Source organism: Apus apus, chromosome 5, assembly GCF_020740795.1.
Source record: "Apus apus isolate bApuApu2 chromosome 5, bApuApu2.pri.cur, whole genome shotgun sequence".
Lineage (NCBI taxonomy): Eukaryota > Metazoa > Chordata > Aves > Apodiformes > Apodidae > Apus > Apus apus.
Window position 1 is genome coordinate 31,725,602 of NC_067286.1, and position 19,195 is coordinate 31,744,796.

At 36.3% G+C, this 19,195-nt stretch overlaps 1 protein-coding gene across 27 annotated transcripts in view; it reads right to left on the reverse strand.

The window, feature by feature from the left end:
* The window catches only part of GPHN (gephyrin), a 270,378-nt gene that overhangs the window by 101,435 nt on the left and 149,748 nt on the right, over positions 1 to 19,195 (reverse strand). For all 27 annotated transcript variants that reach the window (XR_007889566.1, XM_051620187.1, XM_051620185.1 and 24 more), the window contains 3 exons: positions 7,965 to 8,059; positions 4,446 to 4,512; positions 192 to 464 (listed from right to left, as the gene is read on the reverse strand). Coding sequence is in view for 26 of the 27 variants with exons in the window: in XM_051620187.1 (XP_051476147.1) it covers positions 192 to 464; positions 4,446 to 4,512; positions 7,965 to 8,059 (435 nt within the window). In the remaining variant the exon portion in view is untranslated. The remainder of the gene's footprint in view (positions 1 to 191; positions 465 to 4,445; positions 4,513 to 7,964; positions 8,060 to 19,195) is intronic.

Genomic DNA, 19,195 nt, shown 5'->3' on the forward strand with positions numbered 1-19,195 from the left:
CTGAAATTTGAGCTCATCAACCAAAACAGAATTCCTATATTTTTATGAAGCTATATGTTTGTAAAAAGTACCTAAAAAACCATCTGTTTGATCACACAGACATCAATGCGTGGTCTTAACATGCAAATGATTGGTGGAAAGTACCTGAGATAGAAACTAAAGGGTCTCTGAGGGAAACAAGCCAAACTCACCTTAGCTGCAATGGCTGCTGCCGTTATATGTGAAGAAGAACTGTCCTCTGTTGAGGCAACTCCACTATCCTTCTTCTCTTCCTCCTCTTCCTCACACTGTACTCCTTTGTCTTCTGTCTGCTTGTGAGGGCTGGTGGTTGGAGGAGGAGAAAGAGGAGGTGGTGGTGAAGGTAGGTCTTCAAGTTCATCGTGCACCTCCTTTACTTTTACAATGGCATCCCGCAAAAGATCAATGGCGTGAGGTAGGGCTGGCAGTATAAACTGAAAGCATTCCTATGCACAACAAGAAGATAAATGGCTATGAAGAGTTGTCTGCATAAGCAAATAGGGTTTTTTCAGATTTACTCTTAAAAGATATCTGGAATTTAGATGTATCTTTTCACCTGATCATAGATAAAACCATAAAAGCCCAATGCAATTGCTCACAGAGGGTAAAAAAGCAAACTGAGAACCAGAATTTGGGACTATATTATATATTTTTGCCTTTTATCATGTAAATATAGCAAGTTGTACAACAAGGCTACTGTAATTCAGCTAATCAGTTCACAGCAGTTGGCAGAATGCTACAAAAATGCAGAATAAAAACATTAACTCTATCCCTGCAGGAGTATTAGCTTCAAATCATTCCTATTATATTGCTACACAATTAAAGAACAATTCATAAGGGTTTCCAAAATTACACTTCTATATAATTACACACTTTTTTATTAATGCACTTATCCTATATACTGGAAGAATGACAAACTGCACTGATGTCATTGTAATTTTATGTAACTCAGAAAAAATTGTTCATAAATTATCTACTTTTCAAGCCCTTGCTTACTCTATGATCTTAAAACCAATTAAAAAGTTTATTTTACATAGCTGGAGAAAGCAAAAATGCAGACACTGTGTAACTGTTCTTCTTCCACAATGGGCATATACATATATAGCTACCTCTGCTGCTAAAATACGCTAATCTTTCATCAAAACAAAGAGTAACCTCAGGATATCATGCAGGGCAGCTTCCTCCTCAGACTGGGGTCAATATGGAATTCAGACAAGTTGTTGTTGGAAAAAAATCCAAGAACAGACCCTTCTTGATAACCTGTTCTAATGCTTAATTACCCTCAAAATATCTTTTTTTTTCTCTTTTCTCTTTATCCAGCTGGAAGCTACCTTCTACAATCTATTACTACTGTCTCCCATTCTCTAACCCAGGCATCTCAGTAAAGGGTTTTCTTCATGTCATTTGAGCAGATTGCATATAAACACTAAAGTATTGGAAAATGATGTCAGGGTCACAAGAATGAATTGCCATGGCAGTGCAGTTATGGAACATACAAGCTGACAGAGAAAGCTGACATTATTCCTTTTGGTGCATTTCATTTTGGTTTTGTTTCGAGCATATGGAAGATTTTTAAAAAGGTATTCCAACATTTTAGAGTATCTAGAAAATAAATAAAAGTAAACATATTGTAAATAGATACTGTAATAAATACTTTCAATATATAAAAAAATGACTATGTAAACAAAATAAAGAGAAAACCATCCATCAGAAATTACTAGAGTTTGTATAAGCAACTTTGTAAGTCAAAAAATCTATTCACAAACACTGTATTTCCTCAAAGATTCTAAATAAAATCCCACTTTTCATTTGCTCCTTTAAGAGTAATGAAAGGTCAGACTACTTAGTAGATTTATACATTCTTTAAACAGTTGCTTTGGCACTCTGAAGAACTGAGCTAAACTTGATGAGTGTAAGGTGCTGTATAGAATGAATGCATATTAAAATATGTTTGTAAACATAATATAGAATTCTAACTTCTCATGAAATTGCAAACCTTAGAGCTGTTGTGCCTCTATGGTATTATTTTTAACGTGGTTTAAAATACTGAAGCATATAACCACCGTTACTTCAGCAACAAAGCAGACCTCAAGTAAGTGGTAAACCAGGACAACTATCTGTGAACTGATCAATAATCATAAAAAGGTGCATTAATGATTAACTCACTAGAGAAGCATGTTCCCCCCTCCTACCACTGAAATAAAGCCTCGTTGGCCTTACTTTTTTCCAATAGGTTCCCACTAAGTACTATAAAAGCTCATACTATTTATAAAATGCATAGATCAAATTATTTCAGTGAGCATCTGGTAATTTCATACTTGGCCTTCTTTTATTACATTAAATACCTTTTGCAAGGCTAAAATTAAACAGACCAGAACAACACAGAAAAATGGAGGTATTCTACAGATCTTGATTCCGTGGTACGTGCCCCACAAACATTCTCTGGAGAAAACACGTTGGTATGTATTGTGTCCATTTTTGAGACAGAGCATTTACACTGCTGCCATTTTCTAATAATATTTTAATATTTATTAATACTCTATATAATCCTCTTATATGATTGTATTAGTATGATGGAAAGGAAATTAGCAAGCTATGGAAGACAGAAATGAGAGAAATTCCTGGTAATAACCCACCCTATCTGGTTCTTGAGATCCAGCCTGTTACGGAACAATTTTCTCTGCTATTAATCTTAAAAATATTTTATGAAATCTGATAACTTTAAAGATGTTTCATATTCAACTAAATTGTGACAGAACAGCGTATCATCATGACAGGAACAAATAAATCATCAGTTAGAAAAAGCTTGCTTATATAATGAAATTGTATGACATTTTTTTCTTTTCCAGCAGAATTACCTATTTTATTTTTTACTTTATATTGAACCATTGTTAAAATACTTATTATATTTTTTTTCATTTCTTTTTCTCATCTTCTTTCTCCAATTTACCTGTCTTCACAGTGTGAGTGCCTCAGGGTAGAAAATGTCAATTTCTTCTGTACCTAGTATGTTACAAGTGCTACTGAACACAGCAAAACCCATTAGAGATTGTAGGCTATTTCATCTCTTTCATAATTCAACAAAAGTACAGACTTCTGAAAAAATCTTCTCACTGGTGCACCAGTTCTTTAAGATATGGGGCCCACTGTGATGTTAAATACATGTACATACATATGACTTCCCACTGCCCCGCCATCCTCCAATGCTTGTTGCGTGTTTTGAAGGCTTTAAAATTCCTTTTCAACTACAATTTCATTAAATTTCCTAGTATGACTCCAAGGAATGGCAGAATTATAGAACATCTTACTGAGTCCTTGAACTGCAACATGCAGAAAATGCATCTGAAAACCTGTGATGGCTGCTTAAGATAACAGTATTCAAAACACTTTCTCTTCAACTTCCAGGTTTTAGCCCACATAAACATTCTTTCTTTATCTCCCAACATAAGACTTTCAAGCAACAGTGGCTTCAGGGCTGTGCTGCCAAACACATTAGTACTGTCTCCTCTGTGACTAGGTACTACTGGTTCAGAAGATGTTGGTAACTATCAGGTATGCATTTGTTAGAGGCCAGAGGAAAAGACATTTTTTAAGAATGTCACTGACATAGTTTGAGGCCTGGAGAAACACGTTCTCATGACTGATGGGGGACCTTCCTTAGCAGTTTCATATCAGGTTGCAGAGCTCACTGTTCAGCTTAGTACTATTTGCCTGGAGAAAGCTGTTTTTCTGGATCTATCAGCCACACAAAGAAAAGAGCACTGGAAAGATCTAGCCTTAATAACACACACAAAAAAAATTCCTTCTGATGTTTAATTTTGTTTCTCTAAGCTCTACAGTCAGAAAGTATGCATGAACAAAACATAAACCCTAACTTTCCTATCCAAAAATCAAAATGCAGGAAAAAAAATCCTGTATAAAAGGTATAAAGTCTGATGCCCATACGGAAAAGATTAAAAAAAATCCTCAAACTCTTCAAAATGCTGGGTTTTTTACCCTCTTGCTGACTAAGTTGGGAATATTCTTCATACTCCAGCACGTTCTACCATACACTAGGCCTTTCTCTTACTGCTTTGTAAAAAAAGTATACTCTCTTGGAAGCTGTAGACAACAACACAGGGATCAGGTTCAGTCTGACTAGAGAAGAAGGAGGAAGTGTAAGAGATCATTAGACTCTTTACTAGCACTGCCTGCTACAGTGAGCATGCTCTGGCACTACACGTAATGCTGTCCAGGTCACATACAATGTTCCATCAGATTTGAATGGTATTATCTCTGACTGAGAGGGACGGTGTGTTCAGTTACATAAATATGCATTACAATTCACTTTTGTAACATTCGTTGTAGTGGGTACTTTCTACCATTCAGAACAATGGGACGTACTCATCATCGGTCCTCAGTAGCAGATCAGTAAGAATACTTCTTACCTGTGACCCTTTCTTGCTACCTGGCAGATTAATTATGAGAGTCTTCCCTCTGATTCCACACACAGGTCTGAAAAGAAAGAAACCCAGTGAAACTCTTGCATGCAGCTTTATCCATTATAGAAACAAGAAGAAAACATTTAAGATAAATTCTATTACTTAGAGAATTTGTAAACACTATTTCCAACATTTAAAAATATTTCCTGATCATGTTCTCTTAAAGCAGCTCAGGTGAAGATGAGCTGAAAAAGCATCAAAAAAAGGCTGACAGAGTCTAACATTTAATTGATAGTATAAACATTGGCTAGATTTCTTTTTTAGATCTGTGTAGCTTCCTTAATTCTACTGTTTTCTAGCATCCAATATATTCTTTGATATAGTCTCTATTGCCTCATACACAGGGGTCCTTTGTAACGTAACTGAAGGTGTCAAACACTTTTTCCCTTGCCAAGTAAAAATACTAGTTGCATTAATTGAAAAATGTCTTCTTTTTCTTTTTTTTTTCTTTAAAAAGATGCAACTTAAGAAAAGCACAGAGGGAAGTAATTCTTAAGTGAAAACCGCACCTATGGAATTAATATCTAATTCTTCTAAACAGTCCTTCCTTCCCCCGCAAAAAAAAGGTGAAACCATCTAACAAAGATGGAAGATATTATTTTTTTGTCTTCAGGGAATTCCTTTGGTCTTGAAGCAAGGCTGACCTTAGACCCTCAACTGCTGAATGTTTTCTGGTTTTCAGACTCTGCCTCTTCCTTTTTTTAGCTATGTATTTTTCAAGAAAGAAAACTAATATTACTGGATTTAGTCTTGATGTTGTAAAGAGTGCCTCCTGCTTTCCTCCATTGTTTACGAAAACAGTGGTGAAAAAACAGAGTTTGGGATAGAAGGATAAGAAAAACATAAAAGGACAAAGCCAAACCACAAAGATACAGAGGCTACAGTTGAGATAAATTGTTTAACAATCACGATATATTAAAAAAAAAAAAAAAAAGAGTCATAAGTGAAGACAGAATAGAAAATAATTTCTTGATAGGGTGTTACCAAAAACTGTGAGCCAAAGGACATGGTTTGCGGGGTAGACAACTTCCCTGGATTTCTTGTACAAATAATTCTCAGTGATCAATGTCACTTACTGGTAGTGTGGTATTTTCTAGCACGGTAGCAAGTATTCTAGTGACAGCTCTCATAATGCTCAAAGCATAGAGACTCTTTTGGGTTTTTTTTTTGCCACAGAATGAACTTTTGATATCACAGTCAAGCAACCTGAAGAGAAGTCTTTTGTTCAACTGGCAGCTTGAATATTGCCTGACTTCCCTTCTTGCAAACTATATACACTCAGTTAAGAAAGAACTGCAGGTAGTTCAGGAATGCTCTACTGCTATACAAAAACAAAGAACCTGAGTCAAATAAATGTGCTCACTTACTCTTGTTGCAGTAGTCAAACTTAGATTCTACCAAATCCCATCCGTGGGATAGTGTTTATGACAGATTCAAAATAAAGAAAATGGGGATTATCCACAGAGGCATTAAACCAAAGTGGAATTGTACTTGGCAGATAGCTCCTTTAATAATCTTCTTGGCTCTAGTATCTGCTCTAAATAATTTTGAACATTATAAACTAAATGACCAGTACAACCAACCAATAATAAAAAAGGACTAAAACAGCAGCCATTCTCCTGAAAGCTCCAAGCTAACAATCACATCTAGTGGCTCTAGACAGAAGTGGAGCTGTCAAAAATTTCTCAAGAGAACATGCAAAAGCAAGTACAAGTACCTAAGAACTGCATGGCTTACAAAAAATACTGCATGTGCTCACAACATAAAAGCACTCTAAATATGCATGCATTCTCAGTATTTTCAGAGATAAATTAATTATATCCCTGCAAGTGTAAACAGTTGAGGGAGATGCTGTGGATCTCATGTTATCCTCAGCCTTATGATACAGTGTACAGGAATTTTCAGGAAAAAAAAAAGAAGTGTGAGAAGTGTGACCCTCAACTGCCTGTAAGTATTTGTGAAACCAGTCTACAAAACAACTCACCACTTCCTCATGCTGGCCCATAGCCAGGAAGACAGCCTACAACTTATAACAATTTTTAAAAGGTAATATAATAAAATTCAACACAATTGACCTAACGTTACCAAACCTGCAGGTGATTTAAGAGAAGTGTCAGCTTACTATTGCCAAACAGAACTTCTGCTTTTATTTTTTTGAAAAGTCAAAGCAATTACATGCAAAATTATCCATCAGAACTTCATTTCAAAATGAAGTCAATGAGACGTAAGCCTAGAAAAAGTGACATTTAATGTTAAAAACTTTGAAAAATTAGGACCTACATTTCTCAAACTGTGCACATACAACTAGTGTACGTTCTTGACCTCTCTTAATGTGTGCCTTAGTTCTCATTGTAAGGGGGGATTGAAACACTACCTCAATTTGCAGAATTTTCTAACAAAATACATTAAGAATTTGTGTCTTAGACTAACAAATGATGTAAGTAAAAATTGTGAGTTTGCATTCAGAGAAGACAGGATTATACACAGGACAACCAAAACAAAGAAAAGCAAATTTCCTTCCTCGATCTTCAGCATCTGCATTCATGCAGAACTGAGATTGCACAATAAACCAAAATGCTTTAATTTGGTACTTTTTTGTGTACTTCATGATTGGTACAGTGTTATAAATATTTTAGACTTTTGTATGCTGATACTTGGTAGTGTAATCTAAATGGCTATCCTTTTCTTGATTAGAAACGGAGCAACTAAATTAACCTTTTCCCAGATTATGGCAGCAATCTGTTATCCTTTCCCTTCAGACAAACATGAAGTATGATATAAAAAATTACATCAGATAAATAAATGAAATTACTTGCTAATTTGGACAGAATCTGAAGGTGTTAACTAACTTGGTAAAGTTGCTCTTTCAATGTTGCCTAAAATAATAATAAACTCCAGAAAGAAATACAAGAGATGTCACTGATAAAAAAAGAAACACCAACAAGCAGAGAAACAGTTGCTAATTAGTTAGTAGCAAATAACAAACCCTAGGAATTAAAGTACTATATCTGAAATCATTGTAAAAAATACCATTTAACTTATCTTCAGAGAGCTTTTGCTGATACTGGCATAAAAGCAACCTCAAAACAGTATGTTTGTATTTATCAAAGGGTTTTTGGTCAACATGGTATTTTAGTACTTGATGAACAACATACAAAACAATTCTTCACACAATGCTGAAATGCCACAGCTCCAGGATGAAAAGACAGCTGTTTAACAGCACGCATCAATATTACAAATCACCTGGCACATAAAATACAGAAGGATACAGTGTCACGGAGACAACAAAGAGAATTCAATGTGAGAATACAACGAGCATTCTTGGAATTTGGCCGCTCATCTGATGTTATGACTTTGAGACTTGATCACAATGGCGATTTTCAGTTATTTGTGTATAGTCATTCCGTGACAATGTGTATTTCTAAGGAAACAGTTCACCTCAGATTTTGAAGGAAATAGTCTTACCTAGAGAGCATGCCCAGAGGAGTAACATTGAGTGATCCCATCAGCATTGCCAGGGCCATCCCTGGGGCTTCTCGCTCTATTACTTCTTTAGTGGCCTGCAAGAAAAGATTATATAGCAAAGTGAGTGAAGTACAACGACATGAAAAACATGAAACCAGCTAAAATCTTTGTGAGGATATCTCCTCTTTCTGTTTTTTATTTCTGCCAAGAAATGTCCTTGCTAAATTCTCAACACTGAAATATGTTCAAGCATCTTTTCTTGGTTGTGTAAAATGGGGAAAGACAAAGAGTTGGGAAGAAGCACTGTTAGCTGTACTGTAGAGACTCCTATAGAAAATGTTTAAAGTCAGGACCCTATATATATAGGAAATGTTAACACCACCACATACATACAGAAAAGAAAGAATGTTTGAGAATAAGCAAAGACCAAATGTAACTGTCTTCTCTTCCTCATCAATCTCATGTATTTTCCCACTGACACTTTCCCAGGCATGAGAGGGGTGAATCGGTCTGCGCTGAAGATTAAAAAAAATGCTTGCAAAGGGAAACCCACATAGCAGGCAGACAGGAAAACACTAAAATGGTAATGATAATGTCCATAGGCTGAGGCCTTCCCTTTTGATTATGTCAGCAAAACAGCAGTTCCAAACAGGCTGACGGTCTATATTCACAAAGTGGTCTATATGCAGTGGGCATCAGGAAGCCTGGAAGAAGAGGCTGAATGTTCTTGTCTTTTTAATCCTTTTTCCACAAAGGGAATCAGATGGAAAATTATTTTTCTGGGACATGAACAACCTTCTTGCCTTACTTCCTAACACAAATTGTCTCAAATGCACAATCTGGCCTGTCTTCCAACTTCTAACTTCCATTAGAACATAATACCTCAAAGCCAGGTTACAGTCCTGCCCTTTCTTCAGTTCCCTCACAGTAGTTGCTGTTCAGTGGATCATGTTGTTTTATGTTCTGAAACAAGATTCTAAGTTACTTGGCACAACTAAAATGTTAGCAATACTCATAAAGCTGTGAAATCCACTGTAAAACACCCAGACAAAATACAACACTTTGATGGTGCAGCTATCAAAATAGAAATAAAAAAGTGCATCTTAAATATAAGAGCACTCTGAATAACCTAAATTTTCTTGGCAGTTTGATATAGCAAAAGAATAAAATGTAAGAAAAGCAGACCAATTATTCTGTGGGAAAGATTAAACTACAAATCACATCCTTGTAATTTTGTAACCTCCTAGTTTACAAATGGAAAACAAAGGCATAAAAAGGAAAATGACAGAATTAACCCAACGGCATCCCTATGAGAAGGATCCAGGAGTATTACACCAGCTGTACAACTAAAACACTTACAGGAAGCAATAAATAAAACAGAAAAAAAATATTCCTGAACAGTACAGATATTCAAGTGGCCATATTCTCTAACATTGCTGCTAACATTTAACATGTTTTAAAGGAATATGTCAGAATCAGAAGATATCAGACATATATATCAAGTAAACCTTCAGATCTTTCACTATTAAGCAAACTTGGTATGTGCTTAGTTGTGGGAAGCAGGAACTCTGGTTTACACAAAACCAAGCAATTTTAAATCAGTAGTTGAGACCACATTCTATTCTATTTCAAACATAGTTTGTTGGTATTAGTATCCTCTACTCAGAAACAGAAACAGCATATAAATACAGCCCAGTCTCTATTTCTACACAGAGGGGAAATGAGAAGAAGCAGGCTAGGAAAGATGTAGACTAATTGAAACCTCTCCACTAAGGAAGTGCCTAAAAATACCTACTGAGGTACCAAACTATCAATCAAAATTCTTAAGACTATCCATAAACCTGATGATGTGTATTTAAAAAAAGGCATTACAAAAGTGAAGGGACACTTTGCTGACAATGAAAAAGCTAGTGAAACATGGAATTCTCTGTGTATGCATACATAGTAAATCTATATCTATGCCTCTGATTTTTAGCTAATCAAAGCTATTCAAAACTGGTTTTAAATATGAAGTGCATTTTGAGATTTCTTTTTTGCCCTTGAGCACAGCGACACTTTGAAGATAACATTAGTTAAAATTCTAAACAGGCTTCAAAGGTAGTATGAGATGCAAGAGCTCCATAAACAATGATCTTGCAGCTCAGGGACTCCTTCAATGAATTTCAAGTCCGTTCTCCAACTTCACAAGAAAAATGACCTTCACAAAATGTCACTGCTAGCAGGCAATGTGATTATTAAACATGTATAGACTAAGCAACAAAATCTGAAAAGCCAGAAAGTCCAAACAGCAGTACAGCCCTCAATAGAAGTTTCTAAAAATACTTGATTTAAAATATATATTCTTATATTTATTTCTGCAGGCAGACTTCTACAAACAGGGGAATACCTCCTGTTTTCATATTTGCAGCCTGAATGGATGGATGTCACCAAAAAAAAGGTTGCTGCTAAGCAAATAACATTTACAGTGACATCTGCTTTTAAAATCAGCCACTGGAAAGTCCACTCTTGGGATGTCCTCAAATAACAAGACTGAAAATATGAAATCCCCAACACACCGCAAAGAACAATCTTAATTAGCTATTCACATATGAATGAAATTCGCTGTGCTGCAGTGATTTGCAGATACTTTGTGTCCATCTGTAACAACTCTTTGTTTCACCTAACCACACCAAAGTGCTGGTGGCCAGGTTTTCTAATACTTCTTTCAGGTTTGGAGCAAGAGTGAGGGAGAGATGTCAAAACTAGATTTTAATCTGCATCCAGCTCAGGGGTTAACCATCTGGTTCCAACATCTACCTCCATGTAAACTATTAAAGAATTAGTGACTCAGCATCTTCACCTTTTATCAGTACTCTAGCAAGGCTGAATTATGATTGTCAAACTTTGTTTCATGGGTAAATTTTTCTTGGTAGTCTCACCATCATCTAGCTTTTGCCTGCTGCAGGGTGCCATAGTTTTGGCACAAAATCAATCACAAGTCAAAGTTGTTGCCCCTGGCTCACTTACAATGATGATACTACTACTATGTGGGCAGAAGCAGGAAAAAACGATGAGATTTCATTAATAGCCATCACACTGATGCCTTAGTCAGGACTGAAGCTATAAAATGATTTCTCAAATTTGAGGCTGAGGAGTATATAAAAAGCAGGTGGAAAATACTGGAGTAAATTTGCATGAAAATGACAGCAAGGAAGTGTCCCCAGTTTCTTCTGCATAAGATGGTAGCTGTAAAGAAGACAGATGCACACAAGATGGAGGTGGAAAAGAGGGGTTCCTGAGCAGTGGAAGCATTTGAAGGTAAAAGCAAGAGTTCAGAAGACAGACAGAAATGCAGAAAGGCCAGTTTGGAGGTTGTAAAGAAAGACGAGGTTTGTAGTTTAGACAGGAGAAGAGAATGTGGAAATAAGGAAGCCTAAGTGGAAAGGCAGAATTGCAGACAATTCCAAGAAGCAGGATTGTCAGAAGAACAGGTTTGAGCGTGGAAGGAAGGTGAGGGAATGAGGGGAATGGGATGGAAATAAGACTCCACAACGTGTCTTGAACTGACGATACATGAGGGAAAAACTCAGGAGAAGCAAGAAGGAAGAAAGGACATGACAGCAATGTTGGCCTGTGGGGAATCCGAGAGAGACACAGTGGAACTGAAATAAAATGGTAGTTTCTACTCCAGAGAGAAGTAGAGACTAACAAATAATTATTCTGTGGAATTATTCAGGTATTACTAACACTGCATTTGAAAGCAGTTCTTATATTTCATTACTATATGAACAAAAGCAACATAATTTAAAACACTTTTTTATTGTTTTTTGAAGTGCCTTTTTATTGGAGTTAGGGCATTATGTTCCCAAACCAACTGATGTATTTTTAGGTATCTTTGACGTAGTTGTGGTTGCTTAACAGATGGCTCACTGCCAATCAGTTCCACAGAATTCTCTGCTGCTTCACTGCTTTTCTTTGCCTCCTTATAAATTCAGTTAGTTCAGTTCCTAACCTGTGGAAGCCCTCCCAGGCAGCTTCTGGAGGGTTTACCCAGTGCAGACTAATTAAATGAAAAAACCTAGGATTACTCTTGAAATGTTCATAAACCCCTTATTTTTGTCTTTCAGGTATTAAACATGGCAAAGTTTGACCTCAATAGTTAGTAGTGATGTGAGACATCTCATATACTCTTCAGCAGTTTTGGGGCAGTAATATAGTTTTATCTCTTCAAGTAAACTGCAAATATGAGATTTAGAAGTCATAACAAATTTGATTAAATTAAGATGACCAAGACCGCATCTGTTGAAAATATTATTTCTGCAAAAAAGGTTAAAATCTATGACTCTGCAGAGCATATAATAAAGCTATTTATGCAAATTAATGGACAAATTTGCAGATAACCTATATTTAACAGACCACAGAACTAGCCTAGTTGACATTTAATTACCTATTGAGCTTTCCATTGAAAGAAGAAGTCTCAGAAGGGTCTAACTGAAGAAATACCTATATACCCTCTGCAACAGAGCTTACAGACCACAGTCAAACCTCAGAAGACTGGTGGTGAGATACCTTCTTCAAGGTTAATCAGTATACCACTGTTGGAGATAACGTGTGTGCCTGTAATTTATACTCACAAGATAGCTATTTCAGCTTTTTCTCTACTTCCCTACTCTTATTTGCAGGGGAGAAAATAGAGCTTACATGGAGTTCTATATGCTGATTAGAGCTTCTCACTTAAAGCTTCTCACTTAAAAATCACTTGTCTATTTCTTCTCTTAGTACAATAAGAAATACAGGTTGCAGCAGTTGGTTTCTTTTGATACACTGAAAAGTTATTTGATAAGGATCAGTTGTGAGTCACTCATTCTTACCATCATGCTGTCTTTCCTTGAATTTTTCTTATTTCTTGCCCCTAATAACCTGGGTGATATTCCATGTCTTTTTCATGGATAGGAGGCTTCACAAGACCTGTACTCTGTAATGTTCTGCAAAATCAAATTTCTTTGGCTAATTGCTCAGTTAATTTGACAAACAGCTAAAACCAATCACATATGATATTGCTGCAAAGCAACCAAACACAAGCAGGGTTGCAAAAGTCTCTCAACTTGTCATCAAAGATGATAACTTTCTAACAATGCAGTGGCCCTAGCACACTACTGGGGTGCTGCAGCCAGAGATACACCATGCACAGCTGTCCTTTCACATGTATGCAACTATGATTATAATTGACTTCTCAAAATCAAATTAGTCATCAGAGATCCATGTAAGTAAAAAATGGCCTGCATCCAGAGGGCAATGAATAGCTGCTTCTCAACAGGGGGGATCCCAGATGTAGGTGTATGCGGTCATTCTAGAGCTTTTGACAGATTCACACCCACACCAAAGAACCTGGTCAGATGCACCTTAAAAGTAACAGCTTGGAAGTGATTGTTTCCTCAACAGTATGTTATCCATGAGTGCTAGCCTGTAAAAACCCATCAACTGTTCTGTAGTTTCAGAAGAGACAAGAATAACTTACATAAGGCTAAAGTAAGCACCCATCACTATGTTTGGGCTCGCAGGACTGACTGGGGGTGTCTAGGTAGACATTAGGCCAGTGCTGTCTCTGATGTGTGTGTTTGTTCCCCTGCATGAAGTGAACACTGAGGTTTCTGTCAAGTTCAATGTACAGTAAGAAACCCAGCCTGATTTGGCAACTTTCCATTTGCATGCTGCTGTTAGGTCTTTTTTATGTCAAATGCTGCTATGTGTGTCAGACACACACACATACTAAAAACTCTCCCAGGCTTTTATAGAATTATTTTAAACAAAATAAACCAAAGCATGTCTAAACATACCTGGGTGGCTTACTCTCTCACCCTTCCTTTTTATCAATGGTGAGCTTGGTACATATTCCTCCAATAACTGACTTGATTACATGTTATTTTTCCTCTTCTTCTCCCAACTCAGATCTATAAACAGCCAAAGGTGGGTGAAACCCTGATTGGTGCAGCCAACTAAAAATGAACTCCACAAACTGATGCATCTGTATGCACCTATCAGGCATTTCCACTGATATTAATTCTGCAGCACACAAATGTGAATTTGAAGTTTGCTTGTAATGTCAGCATATTTGTAATGAATCTGTTGCCACTAAGATCCCAAAAATCCCAGAATGACTCTACAGAACTTATAGAAACATATAATCGTTTTGGTTGGAAAAGACTTCTAAGATCATTGAGTCCAACCATCAACCAAACTCTATTGAGTCTAGTGCTAAACATATCCCTAAGCCTGGATCTACATGCTTTTTAAATACACTCAGGGATGGGGATTCAACTACTTCCCTGGGAAGCCTGTTCCTGTGCCTGACAACACTTTCAGTGAAGAAATATTTCCAAATAGCCAACCTAAATCTCCCCTGGCACAACCTGAGGACCTTTCTTCTTGTCCTATCACTTGTTATTTGGGAGAAGAGACCAATCCCCACCTTGTTACATCCTCCTTTCAGGTAGATGTAGAGAGTGGGAAGGTCCCCTCAGCCTCCTTTTCTCCAGACTAAACAACCCCAGTTACTTCACCCTTATCTGTCATAGCTATAACTGCTGTTAGATTAGATCAAAAATAGTCTGTTTTCTCTGTTTCTCCCCATATCCATGATTCCCTCTGCCTGCAGTTTGTCCCCTCCGATTTCCCTCACTCTTTTCACTGGTATCCATTGTACCATTTATGGTAACTTAATGTAACCTAATGTATATGCCATGACACTCAGATACCAAGAGCTAATTCTACGTCCTTTTTGTTTATAAACAGACATGAGCAAATGATTCTATCAGTACAATTCCACTGAGTATATGAGCATAACAAGCAACTGGCTGGTAGAGGTACCTCTGACAACACTCAATGCTTGACCAAGACATGAATATATTTAATTTGTAATAATTGGGCTCCAATGATAGCTATATTTGTAAAAAAAAGAAATACATAAGTGTACATTAGTTAATAAAGATTTCAGTATTTATTGTAACTTACAAAAAAACCCCGTGCTTTCTTCAAGTGAAATCAAACTAATAAAAAGATTTAATTAATAACATTCAGTTTCATTTTTACTTACAATTTGCAAAACATTTTGGGGAAGATGCTTCACAGTTTTATACACAATGAAGAAGCTGAAAATTTTCATGAATATACTAGAGAAAGCAACACTGTGGAATCTATAACTCGTTCCCACATCTCAGTAGGTTGAATCTCAGTTCTGAGCTAAACCTTGTTGGATCTGATTTACATAAACTTCCCAGATCACTGTTTTGCCTGCCCCACTTGTGAAATAAAAATGTTAATTACACTGCTGCATGTGGGCGATCAAACCATGTGAAACTTCTAAGTATCACTTCTAATACAGTAATTGTTAAAAATAATATTTTTTAATCTTGATTGCTAAACAAAGTTTTAAGGTGGTAAATGTATATTAAGTATTTATGCCATATAAACTGATCTTAATTTTATGATATTGCCCACTTCCATACATTGTCACAAAAGCAACAGAACAATCATTTTTAGAAATAGTTACCCAAACACCGAAAATGCTTACAAAATATTTTTCTGCACTGTGTATTTTAAGCTCCATGAAGTTGTACACAGCCCACCAGGTGCAGTATGTTACAGCTATATAGTGCTGTACGTTAAGCCAGTGTCAAAGGCAGAGCAGTATTTGCCACAGGGGAGAGGATAGGAAAATAAGCTTGTTAAAACAACAGCTGGAAACAAGTCCCTGCACTTGCTTACACAAAAGGGGCAGGTGCCTACATTCTTTTTTCAGCCCTCTTTTTCATGTGTAAACTGCTCTGCCTCCCACTTCAAGTCCACTTCATGTAAGAATGAATCCCTTGCTGTTCAATAAAAGTAGTGAAGCTGAAGGCTTGCTGGTAAGGTAGTGACACCACTCTACTACAAAAACACAGTTAAAATTTTATCTATTCATCATTATTATTCCTTCCAGTTTTCCCTCACTTACTTCAAACTGCTTTATATTCAATATAAAATGTAAAAATCTATGTAACCCATCACAACTTTTGCAAAATTCTTTAAAAACTGGAGAGGTGTGACAAAACCTCAGAAATGAAAAATTTTGTTCCCTGCAAATCAAAGAATCACACAGCAGAAATGAGTATCAATAAGAATATCTACAATATCTCAACAGTATCAGCAAGAATTCTACAATTAATGTAGCTGAGCTTTATCTAACTGCATAATAACTAGGGAACACCATCTCCTAAAAAAGTACCCCGCATAATGCTTCTGGTTATGTGTACTATTTTCTAGGCTATGTATTTATGCCAAAAGAGAGTCAGGGTACAAGAAGCTACATTTCATGTAAAACTCATGGCAAACTTGGATTTTTTATATAAGGGGGGAAAGTATATTAAGCAAGGAAGTCTAGAACTACCTAAGAGAAACAAACCTGTCTCTTAGTTGTGATACTAGTATCACTGGAAATGAAAAGCCCCTATTCTTTAGAGATCCTCATCAGCACAAAGAATAAGGCCACCACGTAGAGATATATGCTGCTTTCTCTTAAGAACTTGTTCAGTCTCTTGAGCAGTGAAAGAACCAAAAGTTCTTACTTGCAATTTCGCTTCTCTCAATAAATAATTTTGCAATGCTTTAGCTCCAATGCATTTTCTACTGAGATGGTTTTTGAATGCTTTTCTTTAGAGAGTGTTGCCTGTTACTATTTATCATTTGCTACCTTCTGCCAAAGACAAAATATTGCATATGGAATATTTGTACTTCTGAAACTCAAGTCATTTTCTGCCATAGGTAAAGTAGTTCCTGCAAACAATTTCAGATCTCAAATATGATTTAAAAGATTTTTTAAAAAAAATCCTTCCTAAAATACACCTTCTAGACTACAAAGGACAGACTACTGAGTGATAATTTTTCAAGCAGATATGACAGTAATCTGAGAAGTACAAAAAGTAATTTCTCTAAAGATTTCTTTTCATAGCATCTATATTCCCCAAGTAAATGATAAAGCATGTCTAATAGCAACATTTTTAAAGTAGTTCTGCCATAAGCTAAGAACTCATAGAAAGGATTCTTCAGTGAGATCAAGTGATGAAATTCCTGTGTTTGGAGTCTGAACAGTTGTCCGTTTGGGTAAACGTGAACAGTGCACTCATTGGAATTGAACAACTGAACAGATTTTGAAAGCCACAGTGATCTACTGTGCAGTCAGTCAAACAATTTTCTAAAGAGAATTATTTAACTCCTGGCACAAATCACATGTTTTTTTTTCTCCAAGATTCTAATGGAAACAATTGGATGAAAAGGTTTCTCAAAGAGAAGATGGAAAGTACCTTGTTGAGACTGCTGCAGCACAGAGCACTGAAACAGAAGACAGCAGAGTTCCTAATCTACAACTGAATGAGGAATATTACATATATCAAGTTCACCTTTTCAACTGGAATTTGATTTTATAATTTAATTAATGGATTATAATACTCAATAATAATAAACAATATAACAAAATCCAATATAAAATGGTTTATCCTGATTTCACAGTTCCTAAGATCTGTTCTATACACATTTCTGTATCCAAAACACTAGGTTTCTTACAGTTTTAGAAGACATCTTTCATGCACTAGCTAAAACGAGTTCAAACATTTATTGACACTACTCAGCTGTAACAGAGAAAGGCTTTCACATTAACGCACCTTTTGCATTGTATAGGCAAGTTCTGTCCGTTTACTTCACAATGGCCCAACTCTTAACCATGAAGTTCTTATTATGTAGTCACCTTTTAATCAATATAGGTATAACAACATAGGTATATAAGAACCTCCTGTCACAGGCACTTCTGCTGTGGTTCAAGAAGCAGACCATGTTGTGCAGAAAAACCTCACTGCTTTTTGAAATTCACTGTGTTCAAACTTTTTCAGTAGAATAGTAGTATTCTAGCAGTGTCTAGTGGATCACCGAGAACACTGGTAGCATGTAACAACTGCTAAGGCTGAAGAAATTCTTAGATGGACACAGGGAACACATTAGTTCTTCCTCTAAGTACTTAAAATCAATGTACAGAGGACTGGACTCTTGCAATACAAGCTAAGCAGCTCACAACCACAGCAATATGCTCACATTCAGAGAACAACTACAAACATCATAGCTCCAAGCAGATTAACTTCAGTAAAATAACTAGACAGCAGTATTTGGGTACAATGTATATGGATAATGAAAGACAGTAATTCAGAATAACAAGAAATCATATGAATCTAAGGTTAATTGCTCAATACCATGTGTCTGATTGAATGAGTTAAAAATAAAAAATCCTCATTTAGAGGAAGTTAGCGAGGAAAAGAAAGCAAGACAAAAAATATTTCTGGGGAAATACTAAGCTGTCTTAAAAATGAGACAAGCTATTAATTGAGACAAACCCACAAGGTCCAGCTAGGTTAGTAAACCATCTTTGTTAAAGGAAACTCTACTGTTACAGACTCCCTCTTGACTGCAAAGAGTGATGATGTGTTAACAGCAGCTTCTCATTAAGATGCTGCAGGGAACAAAATCCCTAGGAGACAAGGAGATCTAAAAGAACGTAGCATCCTCCTCTGTTTCTCTCATCCCAGGAACCACCAATGCTGAACAGCAAAGAAATCATTAAAACTTGTATGAATTGCAGAAGAGTTGGAGACAGACTGTAGTTTTAGGCCTTGCTGTTCATGGATTAATTCCATATGCCACTGGATATATAAACACTACTTGGTTTGAAAGAAAGAACTGGTCAGCTAATAGAAAGAAGTGGCAATCATTCAATCATTTTTCACTCTTTAAAAGGGAGCTACAGGAGCTGTAATCCAAAAATGCTGGAGTGCGGGGGAGCGGGGAGCAAAAGAAAAAAAAGAAAAAAAGAAAAAAGAAGGTGGAATGTGAAGGTTTTATTCAGCTTTGAAATCTGCAAAATTGGCCACTTGAGCGATGTATGTGATTGCAGCACTACACAAAATAAAGCTTATTTCATAAAGTCTATCTATCTGCAAAAAAAATTAAAATAAAAAGCCAATTAAGGTGAACAAATATTTCCTGAAAGCAAACAGCAAGGGTGGAAAAGATTAGTTAGTGTTGCTATGATGCACTCTGAGAGCAGTAAAGGACTAATTAAACCAAAGTTTAGGTGCAGTCTCAGACAAAATCTCTGAACCATAACATCTACCTGACTTCATCAAATTCTCAAGTGAAGTGAAAGAAACTCCAGCAAATAAAAAAATCTAAAA